Source organism: Monodelphis domestica, chromosome 2, assembly GCF_027887165.1.
Source record: "Monodelphis domestica isolate mMonDom1 chromosome 2, mMonDom1.pri, whole genome shotgun sequence".
Classification (NCBI taxonomy): domain Eukaryota; kingdom Metazoa; phylum Chordata; class Mammalia; order Didelphimorphia; family Didelphidae; genus Monodelphis; species Monodelphis domestica.
This window is the reverse complement of record NC_077228.1, coordinates 509,815,402-509,833,798: the sequence shown is the minus strand read 5'-3', so window position 1 is coordinate 509,833,798 and position 18,397 is coordinate 509,815,402. Positions and strand designations below refer to the sequence as shown.

The 18,397-nt window shown below is 47.6% G+C and overlaps 1 protein-coding gene across 1 annotated transcript in view; it reads right to left on the bottom strand.

Annotated features, from left to right (window-relative positions):
• NXN (nucleoredoxin) overlaps window positions 1-18,397 on the bottom strand; it is a 184,456-nt gene that overhangs the window by 9,803 nt on the left and 156,256 nt on the right. The window contains exons 2-5 of the mRNA XM_056819591.1: window positions 15,965-16,082; window positions 12,606-12,739; window positions 11,382-11,482; window positions 10,502-10,608 (exon numbers count right to left, since the gene is read on the bottom strand). Coding sequence (XP_056675569.1) covers window positions 10,502-10,608; window positions 11,382-11,482; window positions 12,606-12,739; window positions 15,965-16,082 — 460 coding nt within the window. The remainder of the gene's footprint in view (window positions 1-10,501; window positions 10,609-11,381; window positions 11,483-12,605; window positions 12,740-15,964; window positions 16,083-18,397) is intronic.

The window sequence follows — 18,397 nt, the reverse complement described above, 5'->3', positions numbered from 1 at the left end:
CCTGGGTTCAAATCTGACCTCAGACACTTCCTAGCTGTGGGATTCTGGACAAGTCATTAAACCCATTACCTAGCCCTTACCACTCTTCTGCCTTGGAATCAATATACAGTATTGATTCTAAGACAGAAGGTAAGGGTTTAAAATAATAATAATAATAATAAACCCCTTTACTGCCCTATCCACTTCCTACCCTTCCCCCAGAACAAAATTCTACAAATTAGAGATTAATGTAAACAATACACTAAGAGAAAAAGCAAGAGGCTCAGAAGAGTCTGAAAGCTCCCACTGAATAATGACTTTATGAAAAATAATTTTTACGCTAAAGGAAAAAAAGGGCATCTCCACAGCCAAGGAATGGGCCTGAGGAGCATCTTTATACCACCATGACTTATTTTACCTTCTATGGGGTCTGGTTCTCTTCCCTAGGGTCCCAGAATTCCAAGAAACTGGAAGAAGCTGGTGGCTAGCTGGCTTTCCAAAAAGAAAGGAAGAGGAGGCAGCTAGGTGGCTCAGTGGATTATGAGTCAGGTCTGGCAATGAGAGGTCCTGGGTTCAAATGTGACTTCCCAGCTGTGTGACCCTGGGCAAGTCATTTAACCCTCCCATTGTTTAGCCCTTACCGCTCTTCTGCCTTGAAAACAATACTCAGTATTGATTCTAAGATGGAAGGGAAGGGTTAGAAAACAAAACAAAACAGGACAATTCAGACCAAGGTAGGCTCTACAGGAACGGGCATCACCTCTGCCCAGGGAAACAGTAGAGCTGAGGCACAAGAGGAGTATCAGAGAACAGAAATGTCGTATTTTGGGCAGAATGTATTAAAAGACGTGCTCCTCCAGAGCATGGGTGGGATTGGCTTGGAGAATAACAGGGGAATGAACGAATGACTGTAAAAGCATTTCTTCTGCTGGGTCAAGCTCAGGGCTACATGCTGGAGGTCCCAAGACAAGCGTCTGCGCATCCCTGCTCTCAAGGAGAGGCCATGGTGTGCCTATGGGAGGGAGGGGCTCGGAGAATGGCAGGGAGGCACGAGAATGCCACCCTACAGAGGGCACTCGGGCTGCCTGCAGGCCAGGCTGGAAGCTCGGGAGCCAGGAGAAAAAGTCGCCTTGGGTGGGGTCTTGTAATGGATGTTCTGAGCAGCCAGAGGGCAGCAGAAAAACACTGAATTTGGAGGAGGTGGAAGAAGGTTTCCAAACTCTGCCAGGGCCAGGGGCAAAGGCGGGAGTCGTTTCACTCTGGGCAAGTCCACGGCCATCCACAGCGTCCTGGAACCAAACCCAGGGGCAGCCTGGCACTAGGGAAAGAAGGCTGGCTGGGGGTCAGAAGGATTGGGGTGCTCTTACATGACTGCGACCACATCTTTTAACCTCAGTTTCCCCCTCTGTGGGGGCCAAGAAACAAGGAAGCAAGCTGGCCCCTGCCCTCTGGGAGCTGACACTCTAAAGGAGGAAGGTAACCCGTAAAGGGGAGATGGAGAGTGAGCGGTGGCTGGAGACACTCAGGAAGTGGCCCTCTGAGACGTCAAGAGGATGTTGGGTTAGACCCGGGAGTCACTCGAGTTCTGGGTTGGAATGCCAGCTCTGACACTCTGGGGGGGGGGGGCACACGAGCCAGTGAGCCCCCTTGAGCCTGAGCAGGAAGCCCTGGAGAGTTTACTGGTTATGAGGATCAAATAAGACAATGAATGCCAAGCATTATGCTAACACCCTAAAAGGCTGCTTTCCAAATTACGTTTAATTGCCACAGAAGGGGAAACTCGAGGCTTAGAGAGATGAGGTGACTGGTCAAGCGGCGAGCTGGACTCCCACCCAGGGCTTTCAGCTGCAAGTTCAAGGCTCTTTCTTTCCACCAGACTTAAGTTCCCTGCAAACAGGGCCGACATCCTATTTCATTAAAAGGGGAAAAAATCGCCCACGCCAGTGGGAAGAGCCCCTGACTCAGGGCAGCTCTAGTCCTAATCCTCCTGACAAGAATGTTGTCTCCTCTGACAGCCACGGATTAGTCCATCAATTGTGAATGGGAGATTTTTTTTTTTGGCCAACTGTGTCTACACATTGTATTTAGGAAGGCATTCTAAAGACGCCGAGGAACTTCAAACTCCAGGTCAGACTCCCCAGGATGCTCATTGGCAGGCATGGCTGTAAAAATAGGCGCCAGGAGGGTGGCACCACCCAGGAGGGGAATGAGCTCCCCGAGGTGTCCTCTGCCACTAGCAGCCAGACCCAAGTGATGGGTGGCAGCCAGATGTCTGAGTGCAGTTCTCTGGAGAGGACCCGGCACCTGACTGGAGAGCCTTGAAAACCTTCTTCCCTCCGGGTTGTGCTGTCTGCTCGCTTGGGGAGGCCAAAGGTTCATCCTTGTCAAGACTCATCATAGCCACCCTGTGGGAGTGGGGCCTGTGCCCCATGTCTGCCACTGTCCCCTGTGCACGCACATAGAAGTTCATCTGAATCAGGAGACATGTGCAGTGACATCTTCAGGTGTCAGAGGTGGAGGTTCATATGCAATCAGCAGCCTCCTGGACACTGCCCTAGGCAAACAGGCTATCCTCCTCTCTCTCTCTCTCTCTCTCTCTCTCTCTCTCTCTCTCTCTCTCTGTCTCTCTCTCTCTCTCTCTCATTCCCCCTTCTTTCTCCCTCCCCTTCCTTCCTCTTCCTCCCCACCCCCCATCTCTATTTCTCTGGTTTTTTTTCTCTCTCTCTCCCTCCTCCTCCTCACCCCTCTCTCTCTCTTTTCCTTCCTCCCTTCCCTTCCATCATAGAGTCAATATTGTGCATTGGCTCCAAGGCGGAAGAGCAGTAAGGGCTGGGCAATGGGAGTGAAGTGACTTGCCCAGGGTCACCCAGCTAGAAGTGTCTGAGGCCAGATTTGAGCCCAGGGCCTCCCGTCTCCAGGCCAGGCTCTCTATCCACTGAGCCACTTAGTTCCCCCAATCTTACTCTCTCCATTTTTTAATACTTATGACAGGGAGGGTTGGTTCCAGGCTCATTTCTGCCATCGACACTACATTTCCATTTCCTTCTCTCTAGGCTGGAATTTCCTCTTCTGTAAAATGAAGGAACTCGGTGCGGTGGTCCCTCAGGCCCCTGCCAGCTCCTACGCCCCGAGTTATTATTGCACGGCATATGGATGACTGTACGGAAAACATCTTTGCATGGTACACGGGGCTGTTTTCTCCTCTGGTGCGGGCTGCAGCTTCTCCACGCACCTTCTCACCCTGTGCGATGTGCAGCGGAAGAAGGGAATGACGCTCTCATTAACGGAGGATGTGGCCAGCCCTCCTCTGAGTCCCGGGGAGACCCAAGCAAAAAGCAAACCACGTCCTGCCCTTAGGGAGCGTCTACTCTTCCACGAGGCCAGGGTGGCGTGGCGGGCAGCGGGCATGGGGTGGAATGCGGGCGGCTTGGGGGCCGGCTAGGGGCAGCCCACAGCCTTGTCCTCTCTAGGAACCGTAGGATCGATTCTCCTGGAACCAGAGGGGGCACGTGGGGGAAGGGGGCGGGCAGCGCGGTAATGGAGATGGCCAGGGAGTGGCAGCAGTGTGGGGGGTGAGGAGTGGGCTCCAGTCATCTCTCTATTAGCCCAGGGCCCAGGGCAGGAGGCTGGCGTGCAAGAACGTGATGGAAGACGCTTGGTGAGGGCAGGCAGGGCATCAGCTTCCCCTCAAGGCTACCCTCTCCGGCTCTATGCTTGGCAGCCTCCCCAACAGCCTTACTGTTGCGCCTGGGCTCTCGGCCTCGATGTGAAATTCTGTCAAATCACAGGCGCAGGATCTCCAGCTATCGGAACTGGCCACCTTCTAGAACCTCCATGTGTCACACCTGCCCAAGCTGGCTCCAGTGTTTACCTCTCTACAAAGTGGAGCTCAGGGAAGCCAATGCTTAAACTGGGGAGATGTCGTGTGGTTCTAGGGGAGAGAAAACACCACCCCGTGCTTAGCAGAGAGCCTGGAGAAGAGCCGGCCCTTAAAAGGTGTCATTGAGGGAACGATGTCAAGAGCCCGGGACAGGGATCCTTGCTCTGCCACTTGTTACCAAATGGCCTGTCTGGGCCTCGGTGTCCTCCTCTATAAGATAAGGGGGTGAGATGAAATGGTCCCGAAGGCCCCTTCTGGCGCTGAAGTCTCCATTCTTGGGCCCTAAACGTTTAAAGCCTCTTGTGTCCTCTTCCTCCTCTCTCAGAGGCACGTCACTGAGGCTTCTGGGAGTCAATGAGGCCAAGGCAGAGCATCTGGACACTCTGCCAGGTCAAAGTCTAGGCTGGGTTTCCATTTAGAAATGTAATCCAATTATCCCATCCCCTCCGATCACAGAGCAGGAAAATGAAGGGGAGAGACGTACTGATGTTTCTGATGGACAGGAAGTTGGCTAGGATAGTACAGTGGGCCCCCAAATCAAGGGAAGACATTCAAAGAGCAGCCTGCGGTCAGCCATGTCAAAGGCCCAAAGCAGGCTAAACAGGATGAGGCCTGGGAAAAGGCACTAGGTTGGTGGTCATGGAAATGACTTTCTTGAGGGTTCCTGGCTGATAAGTGGGACTAGGGGTCAGGCTGAGAGAAAGAGGTTGGGGCAGCTGAATAGCTCAGTGGATGGAGAGCCAGGCCTAGAGAGGGGAGGTCCTGGATTCAAATCTGGCCTCAGACACTTCCCAGCTGTGTGACCCTGGACAAGTCCCTTGACCCCCATGGCCTAGCCCTTACCACTCTTCTGCCTTGGAACCAGTACACAGTATTGAATCCAAGATGGAAGGGAGGGTTTAAAATATATGTCACTGCCCTCTACTATTAGAATGTGAGCTTTATGAGGATAGGAATTGTTTTGCCTTTCTTAGCACAGAATGTGGAACACGGCAGACGCTAAAATAAAGCCTTTTTCGTTCATTTGTTCATTTCTATTATGACAAAGAAATAAAGATATTGAATACAGAATATTCACTCCAAAAGAAGGAAACTCCACAATATTGGCAGTGAAGAGGAGAGAGCCTGAGTGATGGTGTAAGGAGGGATGACCCACGTTTTTAGGGAAAGGGGAAGAAGCTAGCAGAAAGAAAGAGGCGAGATGCACACGATAAGGCTAAGCCCTCCAGGACAGTCCCAGGGTGAGAGAGGAGGTGAGTCTGTTCATCGTCAAAGACAGGAGTTTCCATACCTCCTCTGATTCTGCAATGGGATGGGAAGAAGAGAAGGGACGGAGACAGAAAACCTCTCTGCTAGTGCAAAGGCTGAGCCAGGAAGGGTAAATAGGATCTGAAATCTCAAGCCTGAGGGCTCCATTTTTCTCAGGAAAATAGGAAATGAGGTCAGCTGCTGAGGCTGAGGGAGGCACATATGGGACTGGGGTCTCAAGCAATATGGGAAAGGTCTGAAAATGGCAAGGTCAGGGAATTCTATAGGGGAAGCAAGAAGACAGGATGAAGTGATCTTGGTCGGTGGTCTGGAGCACGTTCTGGCCCTCCCATCACTCACCCTTGTCAAAAGAGGCCGTCAAGGGCCTCGAAGGCCCCTGTGGGTAACCTCGCTCTCCCAGGCCGCCTCTGACAACCCTCGGTCTGCCCCTTCAGCAGAGGGAAGCAGTGGGATGCTCTAAAAGGCTGGGCCCTGTGAGAACAATGCTGCTGAACAGTGAGAAAGACTAAAAATGTAGTTTGGGGATTTATTAACAACATGTGCTTCTACTCAGGACAGACCTCCAAAGTGAATCGATTAAGGACCCCCCAAAAAAGACTTAAGTTCACAAAAAATGAATCTGAGAAAGAAGACCCAGCTGCCAAGAAGCTGATGGTCCTTCAGGGAAGACGGGGCATGAGGGCAGAAAATGGGGAGAGGGAACACCCCTCAAGCTGCCTGCTCTTTTTCAACCTCTCCCCTGGGCAGGCAGGACAGACACCCCTTGGAGCCTCTTTGGGAGGGACATTCTCTTCATTCCAGGCCTTGAGGAGGAGGCCTCACATTCCTCAGGCCATTCATGCATTGGCCAACAGCAAGTATCCTGACCTCACACAGTGACTGAGTTACAAATGATTGTCCCCTCACAGAAGGGGCCCCAAGAGCAGGCTGGCAGGTGCCTCCCTGCATTACCTGTCTCCAGGCACATCCCCTTCCATCTAGCTATCTCACATCCTGCTGCCAGATTAATTCCCCAAAATACAAATGTGGACACGTCTGCCCCCAACCCCCATAAATCTTCATTGGGTCTCCATTGCCTGCAGGTTAAAATTCAAATGCCATAGCCTCGCCCAGAAGGGCCTCGATCATCTGAACATGATGGCAGTGGGAAGGGCCCAATTCCCCCCTGTATGTAGTGCCCTTAGAGAAGAGAGCACTCATCACTCCCCTGAGCCTCAGTGTCCTTCCCTATAAAACAAGGGGCTTGAGGGCAGTGGGAAGGGCCCAGTTCCCCTCTGTGTGTAGTGCCCTTAGGGAAGAGAGCACTCATCACTCCCCTGAGCCTCAGTGTCCTTCTCTGTAAAATAGGGCTTAGATTTCCTCAAGGGCACTCTCAGTGCTGCATTTAGGAGGTAGGATTCTCCCCATCTTATCCCTCACTGCTTCCCTTCAGCCACCCTGGTCCCCTGGCACAAACACCCTCTGTCCTGCTGTTTGTCCCACTCCTCTCTGGTACAGTCCAGACCCTCTGTCTCTTCCAGCGTGGGCCCCTGGGGTCCCAGAGTAATCGAGAAGAAACCTGTAATTATCTAAGCTCTTCCTTGTGCCTTCTTTTGATGATCTGGCCAAAAGCCCCAGGAGAAGAGGAAACAGGCGTGTTAATAGGGTGTTGGGGGAACTGTGAACTGGTCCAGACATTTGATTCTAGACAGCAGTGGGGAACTGTCCCCAGAGTCCCAAAAGGTGGATCCATTTGGGCCCCGGGTTATCACCACTAGATCTATCCTGGAAAGAGATCAAAGAAAGAGGAAGAGAACCCATAGGCTCAGGAGCATGGAAAGATGCTCTTCTGATACTAGCAAAGAACTGGAAAGGGAAGGAGAGCTCATCAAATGCAGAACTATTAGTCGGGGATTTGGGGGTTGCCATCGGCATTATTGCGGGGAGGCAGGGGATCTCCCTACAACACTTGAGAGCTGAATCAGGAAAACAAAGACAAAGGCTCCATGATCTACCCCACAACCCCTCAACCTCTGCCATGGGCAGAGGACACAGGCTTCTGATGATTGTTTTGTTATTCAGCTGTTTCAGTTGTATCCAACTCTCTGTGATCCCATTTAGAATTTTCTGGGCAAAGATACTGGGGAGCTTTGCCATCTCTTTCTCCAGCTCATTTGACAGATGAGGAAACAGAGGCAAAAAAGGGTGAAGGGACTGGTCCAGGGTCACCCAGCTATTAGGTATCCAAGGCCAGATTTCAATCAGGCTCAGCCCTCTATCCTCTGTACCACCCAGCTGCCCAGGCTTCTGGTAACATTCTCCAAGATCTAGCTGATGATGGCTCGGCCAGTGAGGCTCAGGGGATAACAGGACAGAGAGGGGCTGGTCCTCTGATCTAACGTCCCCTCCACCAAGGCAGGGCAGCATCAACTCTGCTACTTATAGCCTTAGAGAGATGCCTGGAGTCACAGAGGTTAAGTGACTGGCTCGGGGTCACAGAGCCAAGTGTGTCCAGGAGGGCACTTCAGATTTCCAGCCTGGCTCTCTGTCCACTGGCCATTCTGCTTTTCTGGAGCATGGCGATGAACTACAGCCTTCAAATTGGCTAGAGACCTCCTGGATGTTTTTCTGCGTATGATGTACTTTTGGAACTAAGTCCAGAAGTAAAATGGGCTCAATGGCCATAACAGAAGCTTGGATTAAAGGTGGAGGGATGAAGCCTGCCATCCCTCGATCCCAGGGCCATCTAGACAAGCAGGGCAATACTCTGCAGGAGCAGGGCTGGGCTAGAAGGCAGGGCACGTGGATAAGTTTTACCACACACCCCGTGTGTGTGCTTGGGGCAAAATCCCCTCCCCTCTCTAGGCCTTCACTTCCTCACCTTAAAATGAAGGTTGGACGATCTCGAAGCTCCCTTCTGGCTCTGCCATTTTATGATGTCAAACAACTGCTCCTAGAACCCAGCTTTGACAAGGCCTCTCCCTATTTAGAAATCTTCATGGGTACCTGACTGCCTCTAAAGCCCTGGCCCACAGAAACCTCACAGGCTGTCTCCCTTTCAATCTCAGTCCCTATTGGTCTTTCTCTGTGCCTGCCCCATCCAAGCTGGACTAGCCTAGTAGTTTGCCCCCATCTGTTCCACCTCCCACCCTCCTCGCTGTCTGGTGGTCCCCAAGTCTGGACTAGACTTCCTCCTCCATTCAGCCTTGTAGAGTCCTGAGCTTCTTGGAAGGACCTCTCAAGTGCCACTTCCTACATAAGCCTCTCCAGTCTGCTGAGTTTACTGATCTGCTTCTTTTAATGTATTTTGTATTATTATTGATCTAAGAATTTATCTATGTCTATGTTGTTCTACTCAAGTACAACGAACACTCCTTAAAGGCAAAGACTATTCCACTTTTCTCCTTATACTCCTAGGACCTACAACGGAGTTTTGCATTCATTGGGTGTATAATAAGGTTTGTTGAATCAAAGTCTCCTTTTTGCCTTAGTTTCTCCATCTGTAAAAAGGGAGAAGAATCCACAGCCCAAACCTATCTCCTAAGGTCATGCTAGAAAATAGAGCTAATGAGGCTAAGGGTCTAGGGATGTCCTTGATCCTTGTATGAGTCACTTAGTTTCACACCAAGAAAAAGTATTTCTGAGACAAGGAGTTGCCTTTCTCACTTATTCTTCCAGAAATATATGCTCTTGATCTCAAGAAAGACAAATCAGTGGCTAACATGACAGCAAAGGAAAGTAATAAATGTTAGAGGGGACGTGGCAAAATTGGGACACTAATACACTGCTGGTGGAGTTGTGAATTGGTCCAACCATTCTGGAGGTCAATATGGAACTACGCCCAAAGGGCGCTAAAAGACTGTCTGCCCTTTGATCCAGCCATAGCACCGCTGGGTTTATATCCCAAAGAGATGATAGGGAAAAGACTTGTACAAAATATTTATAGCTGTGCTCTTTGTGGTGGCCAAAAATTGGAAAATGAGGGGATGCCCTTCAATTGGGGAATGGCTGGACAAATTGTGGTATCTGTTAGTGATGGAATACTATTGTGCTAAAAGGAATGATATAGTGGAGGAATTCCATGTGAACTGGAACGACCTCCAGGAAGTGATGCAGAGTGAGAGGAGCAGAATCAGAACATTGTACAGAGATGGATACACTGTGACACAATTGTACATAATGGACTTCTCTACTAGCAGCAATGCAATGACCCAGGACAATTCTGAGGGACTTATGAGAAAGAATAATAGCCACATCCAGAGAAAGAACTGTGGGAGTAGAAACACAGAAGAAAAACACCTGCTTGATCATATGGTTCAATGGGGATATGATTGGGGATGTAGACGCTAAATGATCACCCTAGTGTAAGTATGGAAATAGGTCTTGATCAATGACACATGTAAAACCCAATGGAATTGCGCATCAGCTATGGGAGGGTGCTGAGGGAAGGAGAGGGAAAGAACACAAATCTTGTTAACATGGAAAAATATTCTAAATTAATTAATTAATCCTAAATTTCCAAATTAATTTAAAAAAAGAAAGAGCAATCAGAAAACCACACATATGAGGACAGATGAGCAAAAGTGCCTCCACACCTGGTAAAATGGTCCACATGAGCATGATGGTGGAACAATGTTGCGCAGTTAATACCCAAATGCACAAAGATGGCGGCAAGAATGATATCAAAGGGGGTAGCTGGGTGGCTCAGTGGACAGAAAGCCCTAGAGACGGGAGGTTCTAGGTTTGAATCTGGTCTCAGACACTTCCTAGATGTGTGTCCCTGGGCAAGTCACTTGACCCCCATTGCCTAGCCCTTCCTGTTCTTCTGTCTTGGAATCAATACACAATATTGATTCCAAGATGGAAGGTGAGGGTTTAAAAAAAACAACAACAATAAAGAATGGTATTAAAGTTGGTGGCAATAATGGAATTTGTAGAAACTTAGGAAGGCTAGACTGAGACTAGGGCTTGTTTCTGACCCCTGAGTCTTATTTAGTTCTGGCTCTGTCACAGGATGGATGTAGCCTCAACCAATTTCCCCAGAAGGGAGTTGGCCAGCCAGCTGGGGGCTCAGAGTATACTCATCAAAGGACAAATAGAATGGTCACATCATTCATTTTTAGCCAGAAAACACGGAGATGATCAACTCTCAAAGGCCTGGTTTTTTAGCCCATAGTTTGTACCTGGTTAATTGGTCAGACCATAAGAAGGGAGAACATGGCTCTACCTTGCCTCAGCCCTTCAATGGCTTAATCTGTTTTCTTTTGAAGATGACTTACAACGTGGAAATGTGTTTCTTTTCTCTTTTCAATGAAAGGCAAAGCCACAAAAGCCTTGAGGAATGGATGCACATGAGGCCAAGACTCTGGGAAGGGGATTTGTCTCTCCTCCTACCTTGGATTCCATACAGCCGGTTGAGGCGTGACCTCCGGGCTTCATCAGTGTAGGGGACAGCCAGCCAGGGCATTTCGCTGAAATACTGTTTGAAGGAGTCCTCTGACCTACGGAGAAAAAAGCACCAAAAATGAGATGGGCGGCACCCCTCAACCATACCGCTCCTGGGTCCTCCACCAATTCTTTCCAAACACTGCCCAGAACCAAAGACGCTCTGATGTTTCCTATTTCCTTTTCTAGTCACTCTGGGAGCCACCTAGTTCTAAGAAGGCTTTATTTTTGCTGGTTTTAGTCCCAACTTGTGAACAAGAGATTGAGAATAGAGGCAGAGAGGATGAAAAGAGGCAGAACTGCCTTCTGGGACAGAGACTGAGATTCGAGACACCCTTCTTGCAAGTCAAGAAGCCCCCAGCTACCACCGACTGCAGCTGAGAAGAAATAAACCATGTCCCAGGTCAAAGCAGGTGGAACAGTCTGTAAAGATCTGGCCACTTCCCATCCCCACCATGCTTCTCTGTCATCCACTGGAAAGCTGAACAAAGCTGAAAATGCATTTAACCCCACTCTGCTCTTTTGCAGATTCCCAAAGAAGGATAGAGTTGGACGGGGCCTTGGAGATCTTCCGGTTCCATCCCGCCCCCTTCATAGATAGATGAGGGGAGAGGGAATTGGGAGATGGCTCAGTATTCAAGTCAGGAACTGACTTTTTCTCATCTTCGAGTGAGACAGCTACAGGAATAAGTGTGAAATGTGTCAGTGGCTTCTCCAAAGATCACGAATGTGCTTAATTTTTTAAAAAGGTACAGAAGGGCATCATCTGTGCCATACATTTTAAGGGAAGCAGGGAGGAAGATGGCTCCAGTTTCAGAGCAAATATTACCTGTCAGCGCTAACAAAAATAATCTCAAATTTCTGTCCCGACTCCTTGATCTTCCGGTAAGACTCCACCAGGACTCGGGTGAGACTTCGGCAAGGCGGACACTGACAATGAAGAAGACACAATGTGCTTGTAAATGTCCCTAAAATGCCTTTTTTCATTTCTAAGAAGGGCCACCCGGGGGCCAGTCTGATCTAGGAAAGGGTCAGAGATAAACGCTCTCCTCCCAGAAGTCAAATATGGAGTAAGCGGTAAAAATTAAAATTAATATATAATAAATTCAAATATTATATTATTAATTATCGCTAGAAGCAACAAAATAAAACCATGTGCCCATGGTTAATTTACCTGCTCAAACAGCCCACTCCACCAATGTCCTGACCCAAGAAGGAAAGAACTAGCCACGGAAGACCGCCCTATTTATCCCCTATCTATGTCAGCAGCTAACGACAGGAAGTCAGTGGGCTCCTGGGAAATGTAGTTCAAAGGCACAAGATTTCCAACTACACAAAGCTTAGAATTTCTCTGAAGATCTAAAGTTCATTCTCTACATGCTGTTGACAGCCAGTGGGCAGGGAGGCTGTTTGGTGTATCAGAAAGGAGTCTGGGCTTCAAGCTGACCCATGACACTTACTGGCTGGGTAACTCGGGGCCAGTCCCTCCCCTTTCCTAAGCCTCAGTTTGCTCCTCTGTAAGATGGGGATAATTATAATAGGTATATTGGCTCTCTTATAGGGTTGCTGTGAGGCAAAAGTATTTTGCCAACTTAGGGTGCTCTGTGAATGTAAGCTACTGCTGAGAGTCCCCAAAACTCCTCCTGGTGATTCTGGGCTTGACCAGAAAGAATGAGGAGGAATATTTTGCTAAAGAATATTTAGTTACAGACACATGTAAAACCTGGTGGCATTGCATGTTGGCTACAGGAGGGGGGTGGGAAGAGGGGAGGGAAAGAACATGAAGCATGTAACCACAGAAAAATACTCTAAATTAATTTAATGAAAATTTTCAAATAAAAAAAAAGAATATTTAGTTCCAAAAGAAGTCATTTCTTCGTATTTGTTGTGGTTTTATGGCTATGTAGTGCCAACAATACACTTGGCACCCCAAGGGCTGGGAAAATGCCAACCTCCATGTCCAGGGAGCTCCCTGCCTGAGCTGCGGTATGCTTAGCAGCCAATCCTTTCTCCCACCTGGACTAATGGTGGGGATGATGGGGGAAGTACTCACCCAATGGGCAGAGAAGTAAACTCCCACGTGAGACCCTTCCAGGCAGCTGCTGTCCAGTGACTGACCATTATTTCTAAGCAAAGGTCCGGCAATGACTTCACTGAAGGGCTTGGGCCCCCAAGGGAATTCCAAACCTGAAACAGGGGACAAGCAATGTAAGACATGACCCTGGCTGGAGTCCCATTTAGTTTCCGAGCCTGATGGCGGCATGCATCTGATCCAGAGGTTGTGGCCTTGTGGGAAGGTCATTGTGACTGGAACCAGGAGACTCGAGTTCAAATCCTACCAGCTAAAAGATCATGAGCAAGAACCTTAAACTCTGAGCCTGTTTCCTCATCTGTAAAATGGGAATATTAATTTTTTTTTAAATCCTCACCTCCGTCTTGGAGTCAATCCTGTGTATTGGTTCCAAGGCAGAAGAGTGGTAAGGGCTAGGCAATGGAGATTAAGTGACTTGCCCAGGGTCACACAGCTGGGAAGTGACTGAGGCCAGATTTGAACCCAGGACCTCCCATCTCTAGGCCAGGCTCTCCATCCACTGAGCTACCCAGCTGCCCTCAGGGATATTAATTCTTGCACGGTCCTCCTCAGAGCCCCAGTGTGAAGAAAGTGCCAGCTAAGCTCAAGCTACCATGAGCATCCTTAGCGACCAGTGATTCAGAACTTCTAGCTCTAGCAGGGAGAAGGGAGCAGATCCCATAGGTGATGGGGCAGCTCTTCTCAAGCAGCTTCCAGCCAAGGAACTCTGCTAGGATTCCTGATCTGGAGAATTGTACAGATGGCCTGTGCCAGCCGGAGTTGAGAATTCAGGGCTAGTGAGGTGTTAAATCAAATCCAGGGGCTGAAAAAGTTAGCATGAAGGTATAAGAGTCACATTCTCAATATTATTGTAGGAAAGGGGGCAGCTGGGTAGCACAGGGAGAGAGAGCCAGGTCTGGTGCTGGGAGATCTTGGGTTCAAATCTGGTATCAGACAGTTCTGATCTGTGTGACCCTGGACAAGTCATTTAACCCTAACTGCCTAGCCCTTATTGCTCTTATTGTCTTAGAATACAGAAGGTTAGGGTTAATTACATACATATGAGTGTGTGTATCTATATTCAGAAGGTAAGGGCTAAACACACACATGTGTGTTAAATATATTCTGTATTCTACGAGAGAGATATACATATGTATATCTATATACAAAAGGTAAGGGTTAAACATATATATTTAATATAAATAATAAATACACAATATGGATTCTTATAAATATTATCAATTATATTAATATTCTTATTATAAATAATAAAATATATATTTAACCCATACCTTCTATATTCTAAGACAGATATATACATATGTATATCTATATCCAAAAGGTAAGGGTTAAATATATATTTAACCCTTTATATATTTAATAGAAATAATAAATACATAATATGCATTCTTATTAGAAATATTCTAAATTATATTCATACTAATATTCTTTTTATAAATAATAAAAATATATATTTAACCCATACCTTCTATATTCTAAGACAGATATATACATAATATACAAAAGATAATGGTTAAATATATATCTAACCTTTTATATATTTAATATAAATAATAAATATACATTTATTCTTATATATAATATAAATAATAAATATACATTTATTCTTATATATAATATAAATAATAAATATACATTTTTCTTATATATAATATAAATAATAAATATACATTTATTCTTATATATAATATAAATAATAAATATACATTTATTCTTATATATAAATAATAAATATACATTTTTTCTTATAAATATTCTGGATTATGTTAATATTCTTATTTTAAATAAATGATACAATATATTTAACCCTTACCTTCTGTAGTCTAACATATTTTTACATATGATATATTTTTATATTTTATATAATTATGTCATATATAATATATAAAATATGCAAATATATAATTATATATTATATAATATATAATTATATGTTTAATAATATATAGATATATAATATATATTTTAACCTCTCACCTTCTGCCTTGGAATCAATACTACGTATTGGTTTAAAATTTATATTAATTTTTTTTTAATTTTAGGAAATCACACGTGGCTTGGAGTCTTGGCATCTTAGTGGAAGCACCCACGGCCTTGTCCCCCTGTCATTCTCCCCTTCCCCAATGTGAAGGCAAAAAGAAACAAGCCTCAAACAGCCCCCTGGGTAAGTCGAGCAGGGAATGAGACTCGGGCCCAGGCCCCGGTTACCCCAAGATCTGGAATCTGATCCAAGCAGTCAGTCTTTGCACCAACCCAAATGTGTGTACCTTGGGAAGGGGGGGCTCATTTATTACTTAGCATCCCCAGATCCAGAGCTGGATGAGATCTTGGCACCCACCTCGTCAGATAAGGAAACTGAGGCCCGAGCGGGTGAAGTCACAGGGTAATAAGGGTCAGAGGTAGAATTGGAACTCACATTCTCTTTCCACAATAACAGAGTGAGTTGATGAAAGTTGCTATGGAAATATCAAGGATAAAAAAATAATAAAATAACAGTAATAATCCTTCCTCGGGTGGCCAGTCCTCAGGCAATGGACGCTGCGTGTGTCCATCCCTGGGCCCTGGGGGAATCGGCCAGAGCTTCTCTCTTGCCGGCGCAGGGTTCGAGGAGCCCATCTCCACGCCTCTGAACGAGAGCGGACATGCTTGGCTGGAAGCCCCTTGAGGAGAGACGGCAGAGCCAGAAGTCCCGAGTCGCTCAGGGTGCTAACGTGGCTCGTGCTTCGAGGGCCCTTTCTTCAAAGCAGCCCTCTGGGGAACATGGGAGCTTCTGGTCTGCCAGGCCCACAGCAGGAGGGGTGAAGGAGTTAACAAAGGGGGCTCGGCCTTGTATGGCTTTGTTGGAGCATCATTTCCAAACACTCTCCATTACTCTGATTCCAAGAGGCCTGTCATTCTCAGGAGTTGACAGCTGTTGACAACATGGCTCTGAAAGGCAGCTGGGGATCTCTGAGAAAAAAACCTCCTCGTGTATTGGTTCCAAGGCAGAAGAGCAGTAAGGGGTAGGCAAGGGCGGCGGTGGTGGTGGTGAAGTGACTCGACCAGGGTGACATCGCTCAGAAGTATCTGAGGCCAGATTTGAACCCAGGATCTCTAGGCCTGTCTCTCTATCCGATGAGCCACCTAGCTGCCTCCCCCACACTTGACTTTTAAACTTACATTGGCCACAACTGGGAAAATTCAATCATCGCCATGAAGAAAAGGACATTTCCAGGAGGAAGGACAGCCAATGACATTTACACGTTGCATTTGTCCTTTGTTTACGTGGGGGATGGGGGCGAGGAAATGACAGAGGTCCTCCCTCTCCCCGCGGGGCTTACCTTCCGGGTCATCTCGGATCACCAGCAGGCCATTTCTGCACACAACCTTCCCTGTGGTGGCATCAATGAAGATCAGCGACGGAATGTTGGAAATGCGATATTTGTTCCATAGTTTAAGCTGCAAGAGAAAAAGAGGAAGCCGGTCAGGGCCCAGAATCCATCCCTCCACTCACTCATTCAGGGAGGGACCTCCTAGGAGCCGGGGCGGCATTAGGGGGCCTTTGGTCGTATCCCCAGAGTGTCCGCGCAGGGCCTGGCCTGGCTTGTTGTCTGACTGCCTGGCATCAGAGTCGAGCCGGATTGGAAAAAAGATGACTAAGCGAGCCCTGCGCTCTGGGCCTGACTGCTGGAGAGCAGCTGAGGCCTGCGTGCCCAGAGAACGAGAAGCCCAGGCAAGTTCTTTCAAGCTTTCCAGGCCTGGGAGGAGGAGGAGAGACAAGGAGGAGAGGAAGGACACGAGGGACGATCGCCGTCCTTCCCCTCGCGCTACACAAGCCTGGCTGGCCACCATGCATCCCCTGGGCCTTGGGTAAGCCTCCCACAGACCTCACTCACCCAAGCCGTGATGGAGCACAGCTAAAGGAAGAGGGGTTGTCCTCTCCCTTCCCTCCCCCTCAGGCCCTCTATCTAAACAGCCTGGGCAAGGATTAGCCAGCTTTCAAACAACATCAGATCCCCAGCCAGGTGAAGGAGAGAGGAAAGGAAGCATTTCATTAGCTTCTCACGTCATCACATCCAGCAAAACGCTCTTCGGCTCCCCAGGCGTGCCCTCAGCCCAGCGTGGAAACGATACAGGCTCCTGGAGCACAAGGTTAAATATTTATACTTTCCCCAATTTTTCTATTTGGGAAATATGCAGCGATTCCTTGTATTCCATTCAATTTGCTAATAAATACAGGAAAGAAACCGTCTAGGAGCCGACACGATCTCTTAATCTCTGACACTCAAAACCACGACATTTTCTATTTGCTGATGTTTGACACTGACCATGCAAACTGGCAGAAGTCCAAAGCCTCAAAGACATCACACTGAGAAGCCAAGAATAAAAATTCAATTCAATAAACATCTCCTAAGTGCTGACGATAGTAAGACAGACACAAAAGCCAAAACATAAAGTAGCCATCCCTGCCCTCAGAAGACATTCTTTTCCTGGAGTAGAATTCCTCATTTAAAAATCTCTCTCCCTGCCTCCCTTCCTTTTCTCCCTCCCATCCCTCCTCTCCCTTTCTTCCTCCCTCTCTCCTGTCCTTCCTTTCTTCCTTCTCTTTCTCTTCCCTCCCTTCCTCCCTTCTCTTTTTCTCTTTTCTTCCTCCCTCCCTCCCTCCCTCCCTCCCTCCCTCCCTCCCTTCCTTCCTCCCTTCCTCCCTTCCTTCCTTCCTTCCTTCTTCCTTCCTTCCTTCTGTAAAGATTAAAATTTAGGGGAGATGGGGAGACTGAGGCAGGTAGAAATTAGTTTCTCTCTGCAAGGAGTATTATATTTTTTAGAGGTTTATTAAAGGTTAAATATTAAAGAATATACAAGTAAGAAACATGTGCCTAGGCCAGAGGCCTAGACAAAATAACCTCACATCACGCAAGAGACCGCCTGCTCCAAAACGGAAGTCCAAAAAGAGCCAAGAGAGAGAGGGCGCCCTCAAAAGCCTTTGAATCAGCTTAAATACCTTCTTGATCTCGGCCCAGGGGTCTGTGGCTTTGCACATGTCTGTTGAAGGTCATATTCTCAAATAATTAAATCTTGATCCTTTGCTGCAGCCCTTCCTAAATCCTGTTAGGACTGAGTGGGGTGGAGATTGGAAGTTCCAAGACCTGGTTCTGTCATTCCAAGTATCTCTATTGTATCAATTCTAAAATCAATCATGACTCAAAGAAATTCCTGTTCTATGCTTAAGCATAGGTCAAAGCCCTTTCCATTGTTCAGCAAAAAATTACCTTCCTTCCTTCCTTCCTTCCTTCCTTCCTTCCTTCCTTCCTTCCTTCCTTCCTTCCTTCCTTCCTTCCTTCCTTCCTTCCTTCCTTCCTTCCTTCCTTCCTTCCTTCCTTCCTTCCTTCCTTCCTGTCCTAGTAACAACTCTAGTACAGAAGGGAAAGGGCTGAGCAAACAGAGTTAAGTGACTTGCCACATCTGAACCCAGGTCCTCCTGATTCTAGGCCTGGTGCTCTATCCACTGTACCACCTGGTTGCCCCTCTTGCTTCTTTCAAATTTCAGAATAAAGAATTTCTCATTTCCCCTAAAGGAGAGAGAGAAGCCCTGAAATCGTTTAAGCAGGAGTGTAGCAACTGGTCAGAGATTATTCTGGCCGAGGACTAGCAGAGGACACCTTCTAGAGCTGACAGGCCAAGGGCAGGGAGGCCAGTCCAAGAGGCCCAGGGAAAAGGTGATGAGGGGCTGTACTGGAGAGGTGGCTGGGGAAGAGGAGAGAGGGAGGTGGCTA